The sequence below is a fragment of the Heteronotia binoei genome, chromosome 4, assembly GCF_032191835.1.
Source record: "Heteronotia binoei isolate CCM8104 ecotype False Entrance Well chromosome 4, APGP_CSIRO_Hbin_v1, whole genome shotgun sequence".
NCBI lineage: Eukaryota > Metazoa > Chordata > Lepidosauria > Squamata > Gekkonidae > Heteronotia > Heteronotia binoei.
The window spans coordinates 22,563,170-22,581,020 of NC_083226.1; the positions used below are offsets into that span (position 1 = coordinate 22,563,170).

The window sequence follows — 17,851 nt, forward strand, 5'->3', positions numbered from 1 at the left end:
GGCGTGTGACTCCAGGAACGTGTCAGCGAGGCTGGCTGGGTCTGGGAGCTGCTTCCTGCGGGGAGGGAGGCGGAGCAGGCGGAGATGCTGGAGTAGAGGAGCGCTGGTCTCCGGCCACTGTGACAAGGGGGACTGGCAGGGCGCAATCGCAGCTGCCCGGGCAGAAAGAGTGCAGCTGGGGGAAGGGAGGGGGGGGAGTGCCAGAGGGCTGCTCTCCGATGACACTGCTGAGGAATCTGCCAGGTTTCCTTTTGTTCCACTCCTGCTGTAAGAACCTCTCTGTGGACCGGCTGAGGCGAAAGGCCTTGAGGTAAGGTGTAGCGGAGGGGGGGGGGGGTGGACCTCCAGCAACTTAGTGGGTTGTGGTGGAATTGGGGAAGAGGAGGAGGCAGCCATGCCAGCAGCTCCACAGAGCTGGTCGCCCACCCTCCCTGGTTGCAAGGAACTCTGAGTTGAGCAGAGTCTTCGAGAGCCCCTCCAGTTGTTGTTTTTGAAAATGCCCTTTAGTCTGAGCATCAACTTTGTCTATTGCTAAGTCGGTCCTTGAGAGATTGCTTCTCTGCATCCATGAATTTGGTTCTCCCTGTGAGATCTGTTCAGCTTTCTCTCCCTCCCTCCATGATAAAGAACTGATGTTCTGCCGTGTACACAGAAAGTAAGTTTATAGGCCTGGCTTCTGTCTAGCCCTACAAATCGGCTGGAGGGTGTCCGGTTTTTACTCACTGCTCCTTGCACGCTGGTTCTCCTTGCCCTTGTCTTTTTGTGACTCTGTGTGTGTGTGTGCATGTTTGAGTGTGTGCCCCTGGAAGTCATGGCAGTCTCTGGTGACTGACCGTTACTGGGGGCCTGGAGGATATTCAGAGAGGTGGTTGAATAAAGCCTGCCCCTGCCGTGTGGCTGCTGGTATTCCTTGAAGGTCTCCTTCCAAGTAGTTGCCAAGGTCTGCCCTGCTTAGCTTCTGAGATCTGATGAGATCAGGCTTGCCTGGGCTATGTAGGTCAGGGGCTCCATACCTCTTGTCTTTGATTCCTTTCACCCCTTAGAATGGTGGCCTGCAGCATTCTGGTCTGGTACAAGACCCTGGCTTTCTCCCAAATCTTGGCTCTTCGTTTCAATAAGAATGCCTCTTTCTGTCTTTTTAGGTGCTGAGCCAGCCCAGTCCAAGATGTCCTCCTCAGGGGCCCCAGGAACCCGCATGACCTCCACGGTCAGCATCAACATCTCCACTCCGAGCTTCTACAGCCCCCAGAAGAAATTTGCGCCCGTCGTCGCCCCCAAGCCCAAAGTGAACCCCTTTAAAGCTGGCGGGGCTGGGACTGGGAATGGTTTGGAGCAGACGCCGCCTCCTCAGCCGGCCGGGTTTTGCGCCCAGATAGGGAAGGTGGGAGAGATCCCAGCGGCGGCAGCACCTTCTCTGAGTGAAGGTAAGTTACTGCCACATTGGCTTGTGTTTGAAGGGAGCGCACTCCCTAAACTGTCTCTGTTCATTACGCCCCAGGTTGATTATGTGAGGATGTAGGATGAACCTTTCTTCTTAACCATCTGTCTGAGGGAAGCACTAGGTCTCTGGACTGACGCAACAGTCGAATAAACAGTCTCCTGGGTGTGAGGATTGTTTTAAATCGAGTGACATGGGGAAGGGAGGGTTAAGCCCTCTCTCTGCAGAGTGTACCTTTTACCCTTCTGGAATACCATATGGTCTAATGGAGCGACTCCAGATTTCGGTATGGAGTGCTAAAATGCATTTGGTGCAGCGGTGAGTGTGGGTGAGGGCCACAGGCAGGAACTCTGAGGGTGATCTTGGGCCTTAGAACTTGCTTGGGGTACCAGCTTACAGGTGGGATCTGGGGATCCCCCAGAATTGCAGCTCAACTCTGGACTACAGAGATCATTTCCGCTCTGGAGAAAATGGATGCTTGGGAGGGTGGGCTTTATGGCATTATACCCCACTGAGGTCCCTGTCTGCCTCAGACTTCATCCCCAAACTTCTAGGAGTTTCCCAGCTGAGATCTGACAACCCTATCCCATCTCCCACCAGTGACTAGTGTGTGTGTGTGTGTGTGTGTGTGAGGGGGGGGGGCATGGCAAGGCTAGTGCCTTCCCTCTAAATCTGCAATATAGACTGTATAGGTCAGTAGGGACTATGGCGGTAGTTGAGTGTATGAATGTGAACTACGGTTTTCTGCTTCTGAATCATATATTCTGTTGGCACACTTTCCCCCTTTCACTGGTTCTGTTTTTGTACTTACAGCGGTGAAAACGTGAGCCAGTACAGGATAATGATCTTAAATTCTGCTAAGCTATAACCTTTGATAACTTTTTGGGATGGTCTTGTAGGAGCAATTAAAAAAGACTCAAGAGGTGCCAAGACTGGGGCGTGTATACATTGGGAGTCTCACTGTCTGCCTCGGGAGGAAACCCAGCTACTTAATTCAGAATGTGTGCGGTCAAGTTACAATCACTCTGGGATGAGGGGAGAGGTGTTCTGTATATTCTCAGAGGTCCTGTAGCTCTGTATCTGATTCATATTGATGTCTGTCCAATGTATTTTTATCCCATGCTTTTGCTGAGAGACTCAGTGGCAGGCATGTTTTTTTCCCCCTCGGCTCTCTTGTCCTTACAACAACCTTGTAAACTAGGTGAGGATGAGGGAAGAAGTCATGGCAGAGTGAGGATTTGAAGAAGTGTCATGGCAGAGTGAGGATTTGAAGAAGTGTCATGGCAGAGTGAGGATTTGAAGAAGTGTCATGGCAGAGTGAGGATTTGAAGAAGTGTCATGGCAGAGTGAGGATTTGAAGAAGTGTCATGGCAGAGTGAGGATTTGAAGAAGTGTCATGGCAGAGTGAGGATTTGAAGAAGTGTCATGGCAGAGTGAGGATTTGAAGAAGTGTCATGGCAGAGTGAGGATTTGAAGAAGTGTCATGGCAGAGTGAGGATTTGAAGAAATGTCATGGCAGAGTGAGGATTTGAACCTTAACTCCCCAGATGGCAGGGACTCTAACCATTATACTACACTGTGCGTGTAGCTAAAGGAGAAGGAAGTGGTTAAAAGTCTAAGACCAGCAGCACCTGTGGAAAGCCCCCCCCCCCAATGACTGCATCTTTTTCTTTCTTCTGTGGATCAAACCATCATCACTGCTACATAGAAACCACAGCCTACCACAGATTCTGTCAGGGTGAGCTTTTTCAGCACCCCACGCGCTCCTTTCCATTTTAAAGATGCTTTTCAGCAGGGACTTTGAAGTGCTGCTGACCTGGCTCTCCTTAATTTCCTTTAATCTGAAAGCCGTCTTCCTTCTCTACTTCACAGGCCTCCTAGAAATTAAAACTCCCATGTTTGCGTCCTGCTAGATCTGGCAGCTACCCAAGGATATGTCCTTGACTTCACAGTAGGACGGCCACAGTGTTACGATGCTTCTCTCCGCTAAGAGATAAAGAGGAAGCGTGTGAGCACTCATCTGAGGCAGGCCCAAGAACATGGTTAAATGTCCTATTTCTGCCAGTCAGTTAAAGGGAAAGCGTTGGGGAGGGTAAAGGCTTTCGCAAGGCCCTGGTTCAAGCTTGCATTTATTTTCATGAAACATCTGAGGGGAACTTTGCGTACTTGTGGTGGAGAGTTAGTGAGAAAAGGGCTTTGGTTGCTTCATGCCTCATTCAGTGTGAGGGAAGCTTATTTGAACCCTTAGTTGAGTTTTTGTTTTTTTGCTTCAGTTACTGCTCTTAAAAGGCCCTAAGATGTACTTTCCCACTGCAGAAAGTAAGTGCCCCTCTTATGTTTATCGGCAGTGTTGGGAAGTTGGGACTCACTTCTGATTTTTACCTTAGCATGCCACCATAAGGGGAAAGATACAGTCTTTGTATAGAAATGTGACACTCTGCTTGTGTTGCCCCTTAATTTCACAATCTCTTCAGTTTACTGTGCGCACACCTTTTTTCCTCTGAGGGGATTGCTTTGTGAGGTTGTCAACAAGGATTTTAGTCTTCCAAGGGTGCCTGTCGTCTAAGATAGGGGTGAGGAACCTTTTTTCTTCCGAGGGCCATATGGATATTTATAACATCATTCGCGGGCCATAAAAAATTATCAACTTAAAAAACAGTGCTCCGCTGAGGGAGAATGATTCAGGCCAGCAAAATTAATGCAAATAATTGTTTTTCTATTTTGAAGTCATGTGGGGAAAGCCAAATCTGGCGCACACACGCACGCACACACACACACACTCACTGCCCGCTGCCCTAGGCAAATGCATAGCTCCAGGGCTTTTTTTGTAGAAAAAGCCCAGCAGGAGCTCAGTAGCATATTAGACCACATCCCCTAATATTAGCATATTAGGTCACACACTCATTAGTATATTAGGCCACACCATCTAGGATAATCAAGTGCAAACTGAACTGTGACAGTAACTTTTCCAGGCCCTGCAGCAATTCTGGCCAGCCAGCCAGGCCCCAGGGAGGCTGCCGCACAGTACATCTGGGCCCTGTGATCCCTGCCTGGCCCTGGGGAGGCTGCTGCACAGCGCGGCTGGGCCCCACGATCCTCGCTGGCCAGCCAGACCCCAGAGAGGCTTCCATATGGCTCGGTTCGGCCCAGCAATCCCCGAGGGCCACACCAAGTGACCTCGAGGGCCGTATACGACCCTCGGGACAGTGGTTCCCCACTCCTGTTCTAAGGAAAGCTTATATTTACTACAACAGCCTAACACGGCTTTCCATTTAGAATCCCTGTTCCACATGTCTCAAATTAAGTCCTGTGTGACTTTTCTCTCCTCAGGCCCAAGCGAATTTGAGTTATGTAGGTGTGCGTTTCTGCTGGATCAGGGTGTGAAAATATTTATGGTACCAAAGTAGAAGCACTTGACTGTATACTGAGCTAGCATTGGTTCAGTGGTTAGAATGTCAAACTAGGATTTGGGAAACCCATGTTCAAATCCTCAGTCTACTGTGAAGCTCACTGAGTGACCAGTTACTTTCCAGCAGCTAAAGTACCTTGCAGAATTGTTGAGGATCAAATGGAGAAGGGAAAACTTGAGCTACTGGTAGGTAGTGGTTAAGAGTGTCAGGCTAGGATCTCGGAATCCTGGATTCAGATCCCTGCTTGGTAATGGAAGCTTGCTGGGTAACCTTTAGCCAGTCACACAAACTCACCCCAACCTCTACCTCACAGGGTTGTTGTGGGTGGAAAATGAGGGAGAAGGAGAGATACATGTAAGCAACTTCGTCATACCATTGAGGAGAACGGTGGGGTATAAAAGACTTAAAAATAAACCATGTGTGCTGCCCTGAGCTCACTGGAGGGGTGAGTGGGATAGAAACTTTTAGTGAAGCCTATTTTCACTAGTCTTCCATTTCACCAGATCGTTGACTGCTGAGAGATCCTGTTGAATGTAATGAACTACAGACCTTAGGTGTCTGAGCTAGATTTGATACCGTTTTGATACGTCTTAAATGAGCCATTCTCATGGCCAGGAATGTGCATTCTGGAAGGAACCCCAGGTTCAGTGAGGGCCTGTGGCTGAAGTCTGAGGCCTGCCCATAGGGGAACATCAGATCATACATGTAGTGAAACTGTTCTTGGACTGTACCACTACATGGGGAACTGCATATGGGAATGCCCCCTACATACAGACTAGCTTCATATTATAGATTAGAACAGGGGTGTCAGACGTGCAGCCCAAGGGCCGAATCAGGCCCTCGGAGGGCTCCTATCAGGCCCACAAGCAACTCACTGTCATTGGCTTCCTTCTCTCTCTCTTACTTCTTTCTGCATCATAGCTTGCTTTGCCAGGCTTGCTTCATTGCACAGGAGCTGCAGAACAAAGCCTCTATTTTCCCTGTTGGCTGACTAGCGCATGAGGCAAGTTATGTACAAAAGCTCTCAATGTCCAGTCATTTCATGCTTCCCCCTGGGTCTTAGGCTCAAAGCACTGACCGTGAGATTTCTGTAAGCAGACTTACAGACACACACCTGAACAGCATACTCAAGTTTGCTACAGAACAGACATTGTCTCCAGATTTTGATGCAATAATTCAGAGCAAGAGGTGTCAGAAACTTTTAAATAAACAAAATAATGCAAGAGCACTAATCATTTAAGCATATTTTATTTTAAGTTTTAAAAAAATCTTTAATTGTGTTTGTCTGTGATTTTTATAAAGGTTATATCTCTGTTACCTGGGATTGCATTTTACGACACACATGGCCCAGCCTGACAAGGTCTCATTTATGTCAGATCCGACTCTCACCCTCATTTATGTCAGATCCAACCCTCACCTTAGTGTTGCCTTTTTCCTGACATTTGGAAGCAATCTTTTTGGGGAGCATCTGAATTTGTGGCTCTCCATCTCCAGTACACAGTGGCACAATCCAAGAACAGTTTTTAGCACTATATACACAGGTCTATCCTCTATTATTACTATATATGGGGCGGTGCAGAGGTTCTCTTTATAGAATCAGGGTGTATAGATGAACTGCTTTGTGCTAAGATGAAGGTTACAATCTTAAGCATGCTTATGGAGGGTCTAGATCAGGGGTGTCAAACTCATTTGTTAGGAGGGCCACATCTGACATAAATGAGACCTTGTTGGGCTAGGTCATATATGTATCTATTTAAGATTAGGTAGCAGAGATATAAACTTTATAAAGGACACAGACAACCACAATTAGTGTTGTTTATTTTTTAAATTTTTTTTTTTAAATAAAACATTTTAAAAACATTAGCACTTTTTGGTCTTAAAGGTGGTTTCTTTGTATTTCTCCCATGGGATCCAGGGAACTGGGCAAGGGAAGCTCTGGCTCTCTCCTTCCTTTCCCAGGGGACCAGGAGGGGTGGAGCCTCAGCCAATAGAAGAAAGGGAGGCTTGGCTCAGTAGCTCTGCTGTGGGATTGAGAGAGCCTGACAAAGCAAGCTCTGCCTTTCTCCCTTCCTCCTCAAGGGAGGAGACTCAGCCAATGGAGAAAATAGAGGTTTTGCTCTGTAGCTCCTGTGCAATTGAGCAAGCCTTGCAAAGCAAGCTGATGCAGGAGGAAGCAATAAAGAGGGAGAAGGAAGAAGATGACAGCCAGTTGCTCAGGGGCCTGATAGCAGCCCTCTGGGGGCCTGATTTGGCCCCCGGGCCGCATGTTTGACACCTCTGATCTGGATTTACTGGCTCGAGTGGGAGCCCTGCTGTTGTAGGACTTGACCCAGTGAAATATTTCTCCCACAATATTTGAGTTTTGTTTAGAACAGGGTCACTGCTGCGTCATGAGGCATTTCTTTGTGTTGCCTTCACCCTGTGTCTGCACTCATGATAGGTGCATCTTGATTTCTTGGTTCCTCTGTTTCTTTCTGCTTGCCATCCACCCTCCGGGAATATTCAGCCTTGATGTAACAGTCAGCTAATTAAGCAGTGCATGCCTGGCCAAGATCATCGATTTCCTGAATCTCCTCCTATTTCTTATCTGTTCCTGCAGCCCTGTTTGCTAGGTTGCTGTTTTCTCCTCGGCTCAGTCTTCATTTGGACAGCAGTACTCTTCTCCAGAGAACGGGGTTCCCAATTGCTCTTGTAAATATTTCCAACACGCCAAGGTTGGGAATTGCAAAACAGGCTGTGGAGAGGCCAGCTTGGCTCCTGATTTGCTTTCTCATTCCTGGTCCAAGTATCTTCTTGAAGAAGTTGACTGCTGACGAATCCTGAGCAGGCATCATTAAGAGGCTGAGGCTGTGCTGGGCGTACCGCTTGTGGGCTCCCCTGATCAAATGCTTCTCTGTGCCAAAAAACCTCTCAACCCTCTCTAAAGAAAGGTAGCATGTGGAGGCAATGGCTATGATAGAATTCTTCTTGCTATGGGGAGTGGAATTCCTCTCTTTCTCTTTCTTTCTCTTTCTTTCTCTTTCTTTCTCTTTCTTTCTCTTTCCCTCCCTCCCTCCCTCCCTCCCTCCCTCCCTCCCTCCCTTCCTTCCTTCCTTCCTTCCTTCCTTCCTTCCTTCCTTCCTTCCTTCCTTCCTTCCTTCCTTCCTTCCTTCCTTCCTTCCTTCCTTCCTTCCTTCCTTCCTTCCTTCCTTCCTTCCTTCCTCCCTCCCTTCCTTCCTCCCTCCCTCCCTCCCTCCCTCCCTCCCTCCCTCTTCTTATTCTCTTTTCAAAAGTGGGGTTTGTCATCTTTAACAGGGATTCCTCTTCGAAGAACAATCAATGCACCACTCTGTGACTTCAGCCCTTTATGTTCCTCACCACAAGATGTGCTCTAGCAGGAGGAGATAGGAAGGTTTGGGAAGACGGTGCCTGCCTCTGAAATGGAATGGGTTTAAAACTGACTCCTTAGGGATGGTCCCAAACTGGGAAAATGGAGGTTTGTCTTGATTTGTGTTTCGGGAGGTTTCACGAACGGGGATGAACCTTCACCACTTCGTGAACTAATTTGGGTTTGTAAGGTTTGTTGATCTTCCCTCCCTCCTTTCTGCTAGTGGTGGCTCCCCAAGGCTAGCAGAATGGAAGTGTGTGTGTGTGGGGGGAGATCTCCCAATCAATGTTCCCTCTAAGCTGAGTTAATGTGAACTAGCTCATCATTTTTTAGCCTCCAGCTCACACATTTTTGCCTTAGCTCAGGAAAAATGGCCCCAGAGCAAACTAACTGATGCAGGAGCTCACAATTTTAAAGCTAGTAGCTCACCAAGTAGAATGTTTTACTTACAAGACTCCACAGTGTAGAGGGAACATTGCAGTCCCAAAACCCATTTGAAAAGAATGGTGGGAGCAGGTTGGAGGAGAGTAAGAGGCATCACTGGGATGGCTTGCAATAATCCATGTCATTTTGGCGATCCCTTTCACCCCCTCCCCATGCTTCCTGCTATGAACCTCCAAAACTGCATTGGAGGTTCATATAGGGATGGGCACGAACCACAAACTGGGCCCAGTTAGGAACGAATTTCGATTAGTAATTCATTTCATGCCCATCCCTGCTCCAGATTCCTAAAAAAAGAGGGAAAAGATGGTTTGATTTCAGGGAGCAGCTGGGTAAAGAAGAATTAAGAGAGTTTCTTTTAACTCTAGTTAGAACCCTAGTTAGAACTCAGGGTGGCAAACATGGTTCTCCCCCAGGGGTGGAATTCTAGTAGGAGTTCCTTTGCATATTAGGCCACACACACCCTGTTGATGTAGCCAATCCTCCAAGAGCTTCCAAGGCTTTTTTTTTTGTAAGCTCTCAGAGGATTGGCTACATCAGGGGTGTGTGGCCTAATATGCAAAGGATCTCCTGCTAGAATTCCACCCCAAGTTCTCCCATGTTTTATCCTTGGAACAGTCCTGTGAGGTAGGTTGAGAGAGAATGACTAACTCAGGGTCACATGGTAAGTTGCCATGGCAGAGTCGGGATTTGAACCTGGGCCTTCATCCCACACATTACAGAGGCTCACACTGGTTCTATGTGGGATTCCCTTTGCAGAAGTCATGTGTGCCCTTAACTGCAGTCTGAAGTGGTAGTCTCCAGACTCAGTCTGCCTGTATCACTGGCTTTTCAGGCTTCAAATAACTGTCACTTTTGACCTTTTCTCTGTTCTGCAGGCTTTGTGGATGTTCTTCTTGAAATGGCTTTTTTAAAAACAAACAAACAAACAAACCTCATAGGCCTGCCTAGTTTGGTCCCTTACAGAGGCACGCAGCACAATGACAAAATGTTGTTCTCCATCTTTGATGTTCGTCACCGGCGAAAGGACCCTAAATAATGACTCCTCCTTTGTAACTTTCCTTAACGTACTGTGCAGCTTTAAAGCTATGTTTTGGTCATCTCTGGTTGGCCTTACATGGAAATGTCAGCTGTTATGGTTTATAGCAGTGGTGGCCAACGGTAGTTCTCCAGATGTTTTTTGCATACAACTCCCATCAGCCCCAGCCGTTGGCCATGCTGGCTGGGGCTGATGGGAATTGTAGGCAGAAAACATCTGGAGAGCTACCGTTGGCCACCCCTGGTTTATAGTAGAGATTATCAGCTTCTGCATTTCTGGGAACTTGTCTTTCCCCCAGACACTAGTCGGTAGCCAGAACATCTTGCTTCCCTGGAGGCTTCAAAGATGCGATATGAGGTTTGCGGCTTCCATTTGTAAAGACCACCGCTTGGGAGTGTGTGAGATACGGCTGTCAAAGGCTGCAAAATGAATCTGCTTCCTGAAGGATCTTCTGAGACAACATATGTAGGGATCCATTAAAGCAGGGGTCCCCAACCCTCAGTCCGTGGACCAGTACTGATTCGTGGCCTGTTAGCGACCGGGCCGTGAGTGGTATAATTATTTCATTATATATTACAACGTAGTAATAATAAAAATAAGAAGACGACATTGGATTTATATCCCGCCCTCCACTCCAGATTTCAGCGTCTCAGAGCAGCTCACAATCTCCTTTACCTTCCTCTCCCACAACAGGCACCCTGTGAGGTGGATGGGGCTGAGAGAGCTCTCCCCAGAAGCTGCCCTTTCAAGGACAACCTCTGCCAGAGCTCTGGCTGACCCAAGCTAATTCTAGCAGCTGCAAGTGGAGGAGTGGGAAATCAGACCCAGTTCTCCCAGATAAGAGTCCGCACACTTAACTACCACAGCAAACTAATAGAAATAAAGTGTACAATTGTAATCATCCCGAAACCATTGCCCCCTCCCCTCGTCCCGTTCCCTGGAAAAATTGTCTTCCACAAAACCGATCCCTGGTGCCAGAAAGGTTGGGGACCTCTGTATTAATGTACTTTAAAAATTTACCCCCCACCTTTCTACCAAAGGACCCCCAAGCAGCAAGGGATGCCATCCTCCAGGTTGAGAAAAAATAAAAAAAGGCTCAGTGGTATGTTGGGCACCAATATACAAAGAAAACCATGGAAAACAAATTCCTAATGAGTAATAGCATTCTCTAGAATTTAACTAACAAATGTGCGAATTGCAGGCAATAAGTTCAACTTGCAGGTAGTAAGTTCCACAGGTAAGGAATCAGAATCTGTCAATAGCAAATATATACGGTAGCTATTGGCTGATTTCGATTCCTTACCTGTCAAACTCCATGCAAGTTGAACTTTCCTATTGAACTTACTACCTGTGGTTTGCATATTTGTTAGTCAAATTCTAGAGAACTGATTATTCATTAGTAATTCATTTTCCACTTTTCTCTTTGTATACTGGTATCTCCCAGTGGGGACTGCAGAGATCAGTTTGCCTGGAGAAAATGGCAACTTTGGAGAGCTGACTCTGTGGCATCACATCTCTGCAGAGCTCCCTCCCCAAACTCTGCGCTTCCCATGTTCTGCACCTAAACCTCCAGAAATTTTCCAAACTGGAGTTTGCAATACTAGTTGCAGTGCAAAATGGAGGTGACATTCAGTAAAATATTAGCAGTCCAAATCAAATTACTTTTGCATACCGTTGGAAGGAGAAGAAAGAACTCAACTTAAACAAAGAAACAAACAAAACCTTTCGGAAAGGTACTTTAAAGACAGCAGAGGGGCCACCACGCAAAAGACCACTTCTTGGTTGTTACTTGTCTTCCTTCTGCTAGTGCGCTCACCCCAGTATTTAGCGCAGGAGAGCAATATTCATTATATCTCTGATTAAAACTGGAATGTCTCTGATTAAAATGAGAGGGCAGAGACGATAACGGTTGTCTCGGCGGCCCAATCTTTGTTGAAGCTGAGCAAAGCTTATCCTGTACTCAGAGCTATTATTTTTTAAAATCCCGTAGAGACCTTAGAATTTAGCCACTGCTTTCCTTGATCAGTAGATATTTCTGTATTTAGAAGGTTGCAATGGAGGAAGGAGGAGGAGGAGGAGGAGGAGGAGGGAGAGAGACAAAGGCAGAATGAGAGAGGCTTGTCTGGCTCCAAACTGCCAAATCACCCATGTTTTTCTTTCCTACTCTGCATAGTGGGAATTGTGCCCATATTGATGCTTGCAAAATGACTCTAATAAAGCATTTTGAGATTTCTTTGGCAAACGTCACTCTTTTTCCCCCCCAAAACAAGAAAAGTGTTCTTAGCCGGGGCAAACTTTGATGATTTCTAGCTTCCAGAACCCATCGGCTTTCAGTTTCTCAGCAAGGGTGGGCAGCTTGCCCAGGGTAGGGGCTGCACGTCCTGTGACCTTTCGTCCTTGGCGAGACTGTGGAATGATGAAAGCTGTTGGCTTCCTGCCCCTCCTAAAGCGAGCCTTGTCTCCTCAGCTAGATAACTTGAAGGGCACTCACTTCCCTTGGCCTTGATGTGTGCAATGATCTGGGCCTCCCAGATACCAGCAGGGCTTCACAACGTATGCAGACTTTTCCTGGCACTTTGATTCCTTGCCCGAGCATGCGCTTGGTCCAAGGGAGGGGATGGAGTTGCAAAGAAGAGCGAGAAGCGTGGTCTTGAGCATCTTCCAAAGACCAAGTGTGCTTATTTTGCTGGCTTTCATCTGCAGTTCCAGTCCCCCCCCCCGTCCCGCAGTGAGGATGCAGCTTGAGGGGTCAGTGCTACCCTGGAGCTCTTTCTCCTTGGCACCAACATAGATTCTAACCTCAAGAATTCTTTCTCATCGCCCTTCCCCACTTCTATAGAGCAGAGGTCCATCAGTGGCTATTAGCCACAGCATATTGTTGGAACTCTCTGCCTGGGGCAGTGATGCTCTGTATTCTTGGTGCTTGGGTGGGAGGACATTGGGAGGGCTTCTACTAGTCCTGGCCCCACCAGTGGACCTCCTGATGGCACTTGGGTTTTTTGGCCACTGTGTTGCACAGAGTGTTGGACTCGATGGGCCATTGGCCTGATCCAACATGGCTTCTCTTATGTTCTTACCGTGGGTCCCCCCACCCTCTTGTGAGCTGAAAGTGAGCCAATTTTGTTTCGGTCTCTGTCTTGACTCTAATTGGCCCTTCCTGGCAACTCCCCCCCTTTCTGTATGTAATGGTTGAGGAAATTCTGTTTCACTGTGTCTGAGGAAGTATGCTTGCACACGAAAACTTAATATCTCGAATAAAACTTGGTTGGTCTTAAAGGTGCCACTGGAGTCCAGCTTTGTTCTGCTATTTCAGACTAACATGGCTACCCACCCAAAGGCGTCTGAAGTCAGTCTTGTGGCTTAATCTGGTTTGGTGATCTTGGCCCGGGGTGTTTGTGCGTGGGTATGTCTGAGCTAGTGTGGTCATCCTCCCCGGTGGCAGCTGGAGGTCTCCTGGAATTGCACCTGGTCTCCAGATGATAGAGGTCAGTTCCCCTTGGAGAAATGGCTACTTTGGAAAGTGGGCTATATGGCATTGTATGCTGGTCATTTCTTGCCCCAAGCCCCACCCCCAAATCTCCAGAAATTTCCCAACCCAGAACTGGCAACCCTAGAGTGGTTATGGTACATAGGGGCGGAGGTTTGTTCATAGAAGAAGCCCAGCAGGAACTCATTTGCATATTAAGCCACACCCTCTGATGTCACCTTGTTTTACATATGGTTTTTTTTGTAGGAAAAAAATCTCATCAAGAACTTGTTTGCATATGATGTCACCATTGCTTCACACAATGTTTTTGCAGAAAAAGCCTAGCAGGAACTCATTTGCATATTAGGCCACACCCCTGACACCAAACCAGCCAGAACTGTGCTCCTGTTCAGAAAAAACTCTGCATGGGGGGAGGACTATGTCATGGGTGTGTGTGTTAAGAAGGGTTCAGGTTCCCTGTGTATGGATCTCTGCTTGTGTGGGACGTGTGATCTTATGCTCTTGACATTAGCAGCACCAATTTCTTCACTCTTTGTTCGAATCAGAAACCTGGATCCTGTTGTTACTGTTGTTGTTTTTAAATAATGGCTTATCAGAGTCCTCATGTTTCTGTTAGAAGCATTTGGTGGGAGATGGATGCAGTTTCCTGTCTGCCTTCTCTGGACTAAAAAATGGCAAAATGAGGGCAGAGGTTATAGAGCAGGGGTGGCCCAACATGCTTAACGTAAGAGCCATACAGAACAAGCAGCAGATATTTGGAACTGCAAGACATGAACGTTAGATGTTTGTGAGCTGCAAGGAAGGAAGGAAAAGAGGCGAGGAGGGAGAGGTGGAAAGAAAGCAACTTTAAGAACATAAGCGAAGCCATGTTGGATCAGGCCAATGGCCCATCCAGTCCAACACTTCGTATCACGCAGTGGCCAAAAACCCCAAGTGCCATCAAGAGGTCCACCAGTGGGACTAGAAGCCCTTCCACTGTGCCCTCTCCCCAAGCACAAGAATACAGAGCATCTCTGCCTGGCTTGGCGAAATGATTTAAAGAGAGAAATGCTGGGGGAGAAATTGGGGAGGGACGGTGGCTCAGTGGTAGAGCATCTGCTTGGTAAGCAGAAGGTCCCAGGTTCAATCCCCGGCATCTCCAACTAAAAAGGGTCCAAACAAGTAGGTGTGGAAAACCTCCGCTTGAGACCCTGGAGAGCCGCTGCCAGTCTGAGTAGACAATACTGACTTTGATGGACCGAGGGTCTGATTCAGTATGTTCACATGCCTTCATATGTTCGTATGCCTTCTCCCAGTCAGTTGATGGGGAGAGGCTTCGAGAGCCACAAAAGATAGGTGAAAGAGCCACAGTTTGGCCACCCCTTGCTATAGAGAAAGGACCCAGATTGGAGTTATCTTTACTGATGGGACTTTGTAAGGGGTTTGGCATCTATGCCTGGCTGTAGCGAGCTGTTTTCAGGCTGCTGAAACATTCAATCAATGAAACAGACCCCGAAAGTAGAACTTAGCCTTCCTAGATCAGCCCACACAGGCAGACGAGAGGAACACTGTGTAACAACCGTCAGGAGTACCACAGATGGTACCAGTCAAACAGGCGGGGCCGGAATAACTCACATGAATAAGCTGTGTGTGCCGCATGGCTGCAGTGAAAGCCAAAATGATAGCTTTAGGTGTTCCAAGCAAATTCTTAAGACTTAGGGGAACTCGTGTTTTTCCAGCGCCTGAATTCTTTGTCTCCGGCTACAAATGTTTTTGGACAAATCAGATGTGCAAAGTTGAAAAGGGCAGCTTACCGTAGAGAGAGACATCCTAGAAACTGGCATGAGGAAGGTGAGGTGAGTCTAGCTACGTGTCCACCATATTGGCCAGCGTAGGAAGAACTGATTGGGGTGGATTCGCTATTTAAGGTCAACCGTGTGGACCATTACCTTGGGTACTGCTGAGACAGAGCCAAGCCCCAACTGAACATAAGAGAAGCCATGTTGGATCAGGCCAGCGGCCTATCCAGTCCTACACTCTGTGTCACACAGTGCCCAAAAAAACAGGTGCTATCAGGAGGTCCAATTTGTGAGGACAAAACACAAGATGCCCTCCTACTGCCCCCCCCCCCCGAGCACCAAGAATACAGAGCATCAGTTGTCCCAGAGAGTTCCATCTATACCAGGGGTGTCAAACATTCAGCTCCCCCCCCCCCCGGAGAGTTCTTATCAGGCCCGTGATCAAGTCTGCTTCCTTCTCCCTCTGACTGTTAACTAAAATATTGTTCGAGTGCTAATCTTTTAAGCAAGTTTTATTTAAAGCTTCAAAAAAACCTTTCACTGTTTGTCTGCGTCCTTTATAAAGTTTCTGTCTCCGCTATCTGACGTTACTTTTTATGACACAAGGTTTCATTTATATCAGATCCGGCCCTCATAACAATGAGTTTGACACCCATGTTTTAAAATGTATTTTGTTACTGTCATTTCCATAGCACCCTCAGCTCCGTATGTTGATCCAATCCCCTTTTGAAGCCGTCCATTGCTTACTGTCACTTCCTCCTGGGGCATTTTACCTCAATCTGCCCCTGGTTTCAGTCCTCCTTCTCCATCTTCCCATCCATCGGTAAGGCCTGGAGTGTTTAACTTTGTGTTGGGAGATGTGTGGAGGTTCGGAGATGGAGCCTGGGAAAGGCTCAGAGAACACAGCCATTTTCTCCACATCCCTCCTTTCCCAGGCTCCATCTCCAAACCTTTGAGGCATTTTCTCCCTGGAGAAAATGGCTGTGTTCTCTGAGGCTCCGAACCTCTGAGAGGAAATGCCTCAGAGGTTTGGAGCCTCAGAGAACACAGCCATTTTCTCCAGAGACATCAACTGTCATTCTGGGAGATCTCCAGTTTCCACTGAAGGTTGGTAACCTAGTTGAGGCCAGAGTCTTGGGCGTAGCAAGGCTTCTCTTTAACAAACCTGGGCCAGGCTGGCCATCTCCGAAGAGGCAATGAGAAATGGGTGCCTTATACTGAATCAGACCCTTGGTCCATCGAAGTCCATATTGTCTACTCAGACTGACAGTGGCTGTCCAAGGTCTCAGGTAGAGGTCTTTCACAACACCTGCTGCCTGGTCTTTTTCAATGCTCTCTCCTGACTCCGAAGCACTGAACTGGGGTGGAGTTGTCTGAATAGCTCTTCCCAGAGTGCAGAGCTTTCCCTCCATAGTAAATTTGGATGTTGTTGGCAAAAGTAAAGGGATGACATGGTTAGTGAGAGGCCTCAACTGGTTCCTTTTCCCTCTCCCAGTCTTGGGACTAGGCCCGATACCCATCATAGCCTTGTTCTGGCTCAGAGGTGGCCAAACTGTGGCTTGGGAGCCACATGTGGCTCTTTCAAACACATTGTGCAGCTCTCAAAACCCCCATAATCCCATTGGCTGGCTAGGAGAGGGCCATTTGTCTTTTTAAATCACTTCTCCAAGTCCAGCCAGCTGGTGGCTTGGAGAATACATTTAAAGTTGCTTTCTTTCCACCTTTCCTCCCCATCTATTTCCTTTCCTTTCCCTTCCCTTTCCCTCCTCTTTCCCTTTCCTTTGTTTCCTTCCCTTGCAGCTCTTAAACGTCTGATGTTTATTATTATTTAAGCAGGTTTGGCCACTCCCGGTCTGGTTTAAAGTGTGGTAAAGTTGTAAATAGCCAAATTTAACATGCTTTCTCATCTCACTCCCAATAAATACAAGGCATTCCACCACCATAATGGAACATCTTTGTGGGAAAAAAAAGCCTTAAATTTATAATTGTGCAAGAACAACACCGGTGTGATGTGATGATGAGCCTCTTTTGCCTAACAAAGGATATTTTTAGCCACCCTTTCAGACAAATCAGATAGCCCCCCTTTGGCAGATGCTGTAAAATGCCACTGTTAAGTGGTCCCCCCCAATACACCACCTGGTGTTCTCACAAAATTCCCTCCCTCCCTGAGCACATATCATTTTGAAGCTCCAAAGTTACTTCTTGGAGAAACGGAGACGGAATGTAACTTCCTGTTTGGTCTGAGAAGTTGCCAGTTTAGACAATGCAGCTAGCAGTCTTGTTTGGCCTGAATGGAGAACAATGTCTACTGCAAATTTAAAAAAAAAAAATGTGAGGGGGATGTTGGGTGATGATACAGAGTGTGAGTTGTAACCAACGCTCCCTCTAAGCTGTGGAGTCTTGTGAGCAAAAATTCTGCTCCGTGAGCTACTGGCACTGAAGCTGTGATCTACTGCATAAATCAGTTTGTTCTGGGGCTATCCTTCCTGAGCGAAGACAAACAATGTCTGAGCCGCAGGCTAAAAGACTGTGAGCTAGCTCACGCTAACTCATCTTAGAGGGAGAGGAGAGTCCTGGGTGAGCTAGAGATCCTGCCAGCCCAAGCAGGCCTCGCTCACCTGGGGCTTTCCTTGGCCACCTCCCACAGTCAAAAGGCCAGCAAGCCACCTGCCGCTCAAAATCACATAAGTCGAGAAAGGTGGTGTGGGCTTCTCCAAGAGTTAATGAGGGCTGCTGGGGGTGTTGCAAAGCCCCTGGTGGCTGGCTGGCTGCCAGCTCTTTTAATCCAGGGATTGTTATGCAGCTGCACCTACTATTCAATAGACAAGGTAGGTGGGGAGGAAGAGGGGGAACCTTCAGAAAGGTTCAGGAGCTGTGCTCCTGTGAGCTTC

The 17,851-nt window shown here is 47.6% G+C and overlaps 1 protein-coding gene across 3 annotated transcripts in view; it reads left to right on the forward strand.

Annotated features, from left to right (window-relative positions):
- Positions 1 to 17,851, forward strand: part of ZYX (zyxin) — a 45,364-nt gene that overhangs the window by 11,380 nt on the left and 16,133 nt on the right. For 2 of the 3 annotated variants that reach the window (XM_060236945.1, XM_060236946.1), the window contains exon 2: positions 1,143 to 1,424. In XM_060236945.1, coding sequence (XP_060092928.1) covers positions 1,166 to 1,424 — 259 coding nt within the window. In that variant the 5' untranslated portion in view covers positions 1,143 to 1,165. Of the gene's footprint in view, positions 1 to 184; positions 311 to 1,142; positions 1,425 to 17,851 lie in introns of those variants that run through there. The other variant, XM_060236944.1, reaches the window with a different exon arrangement.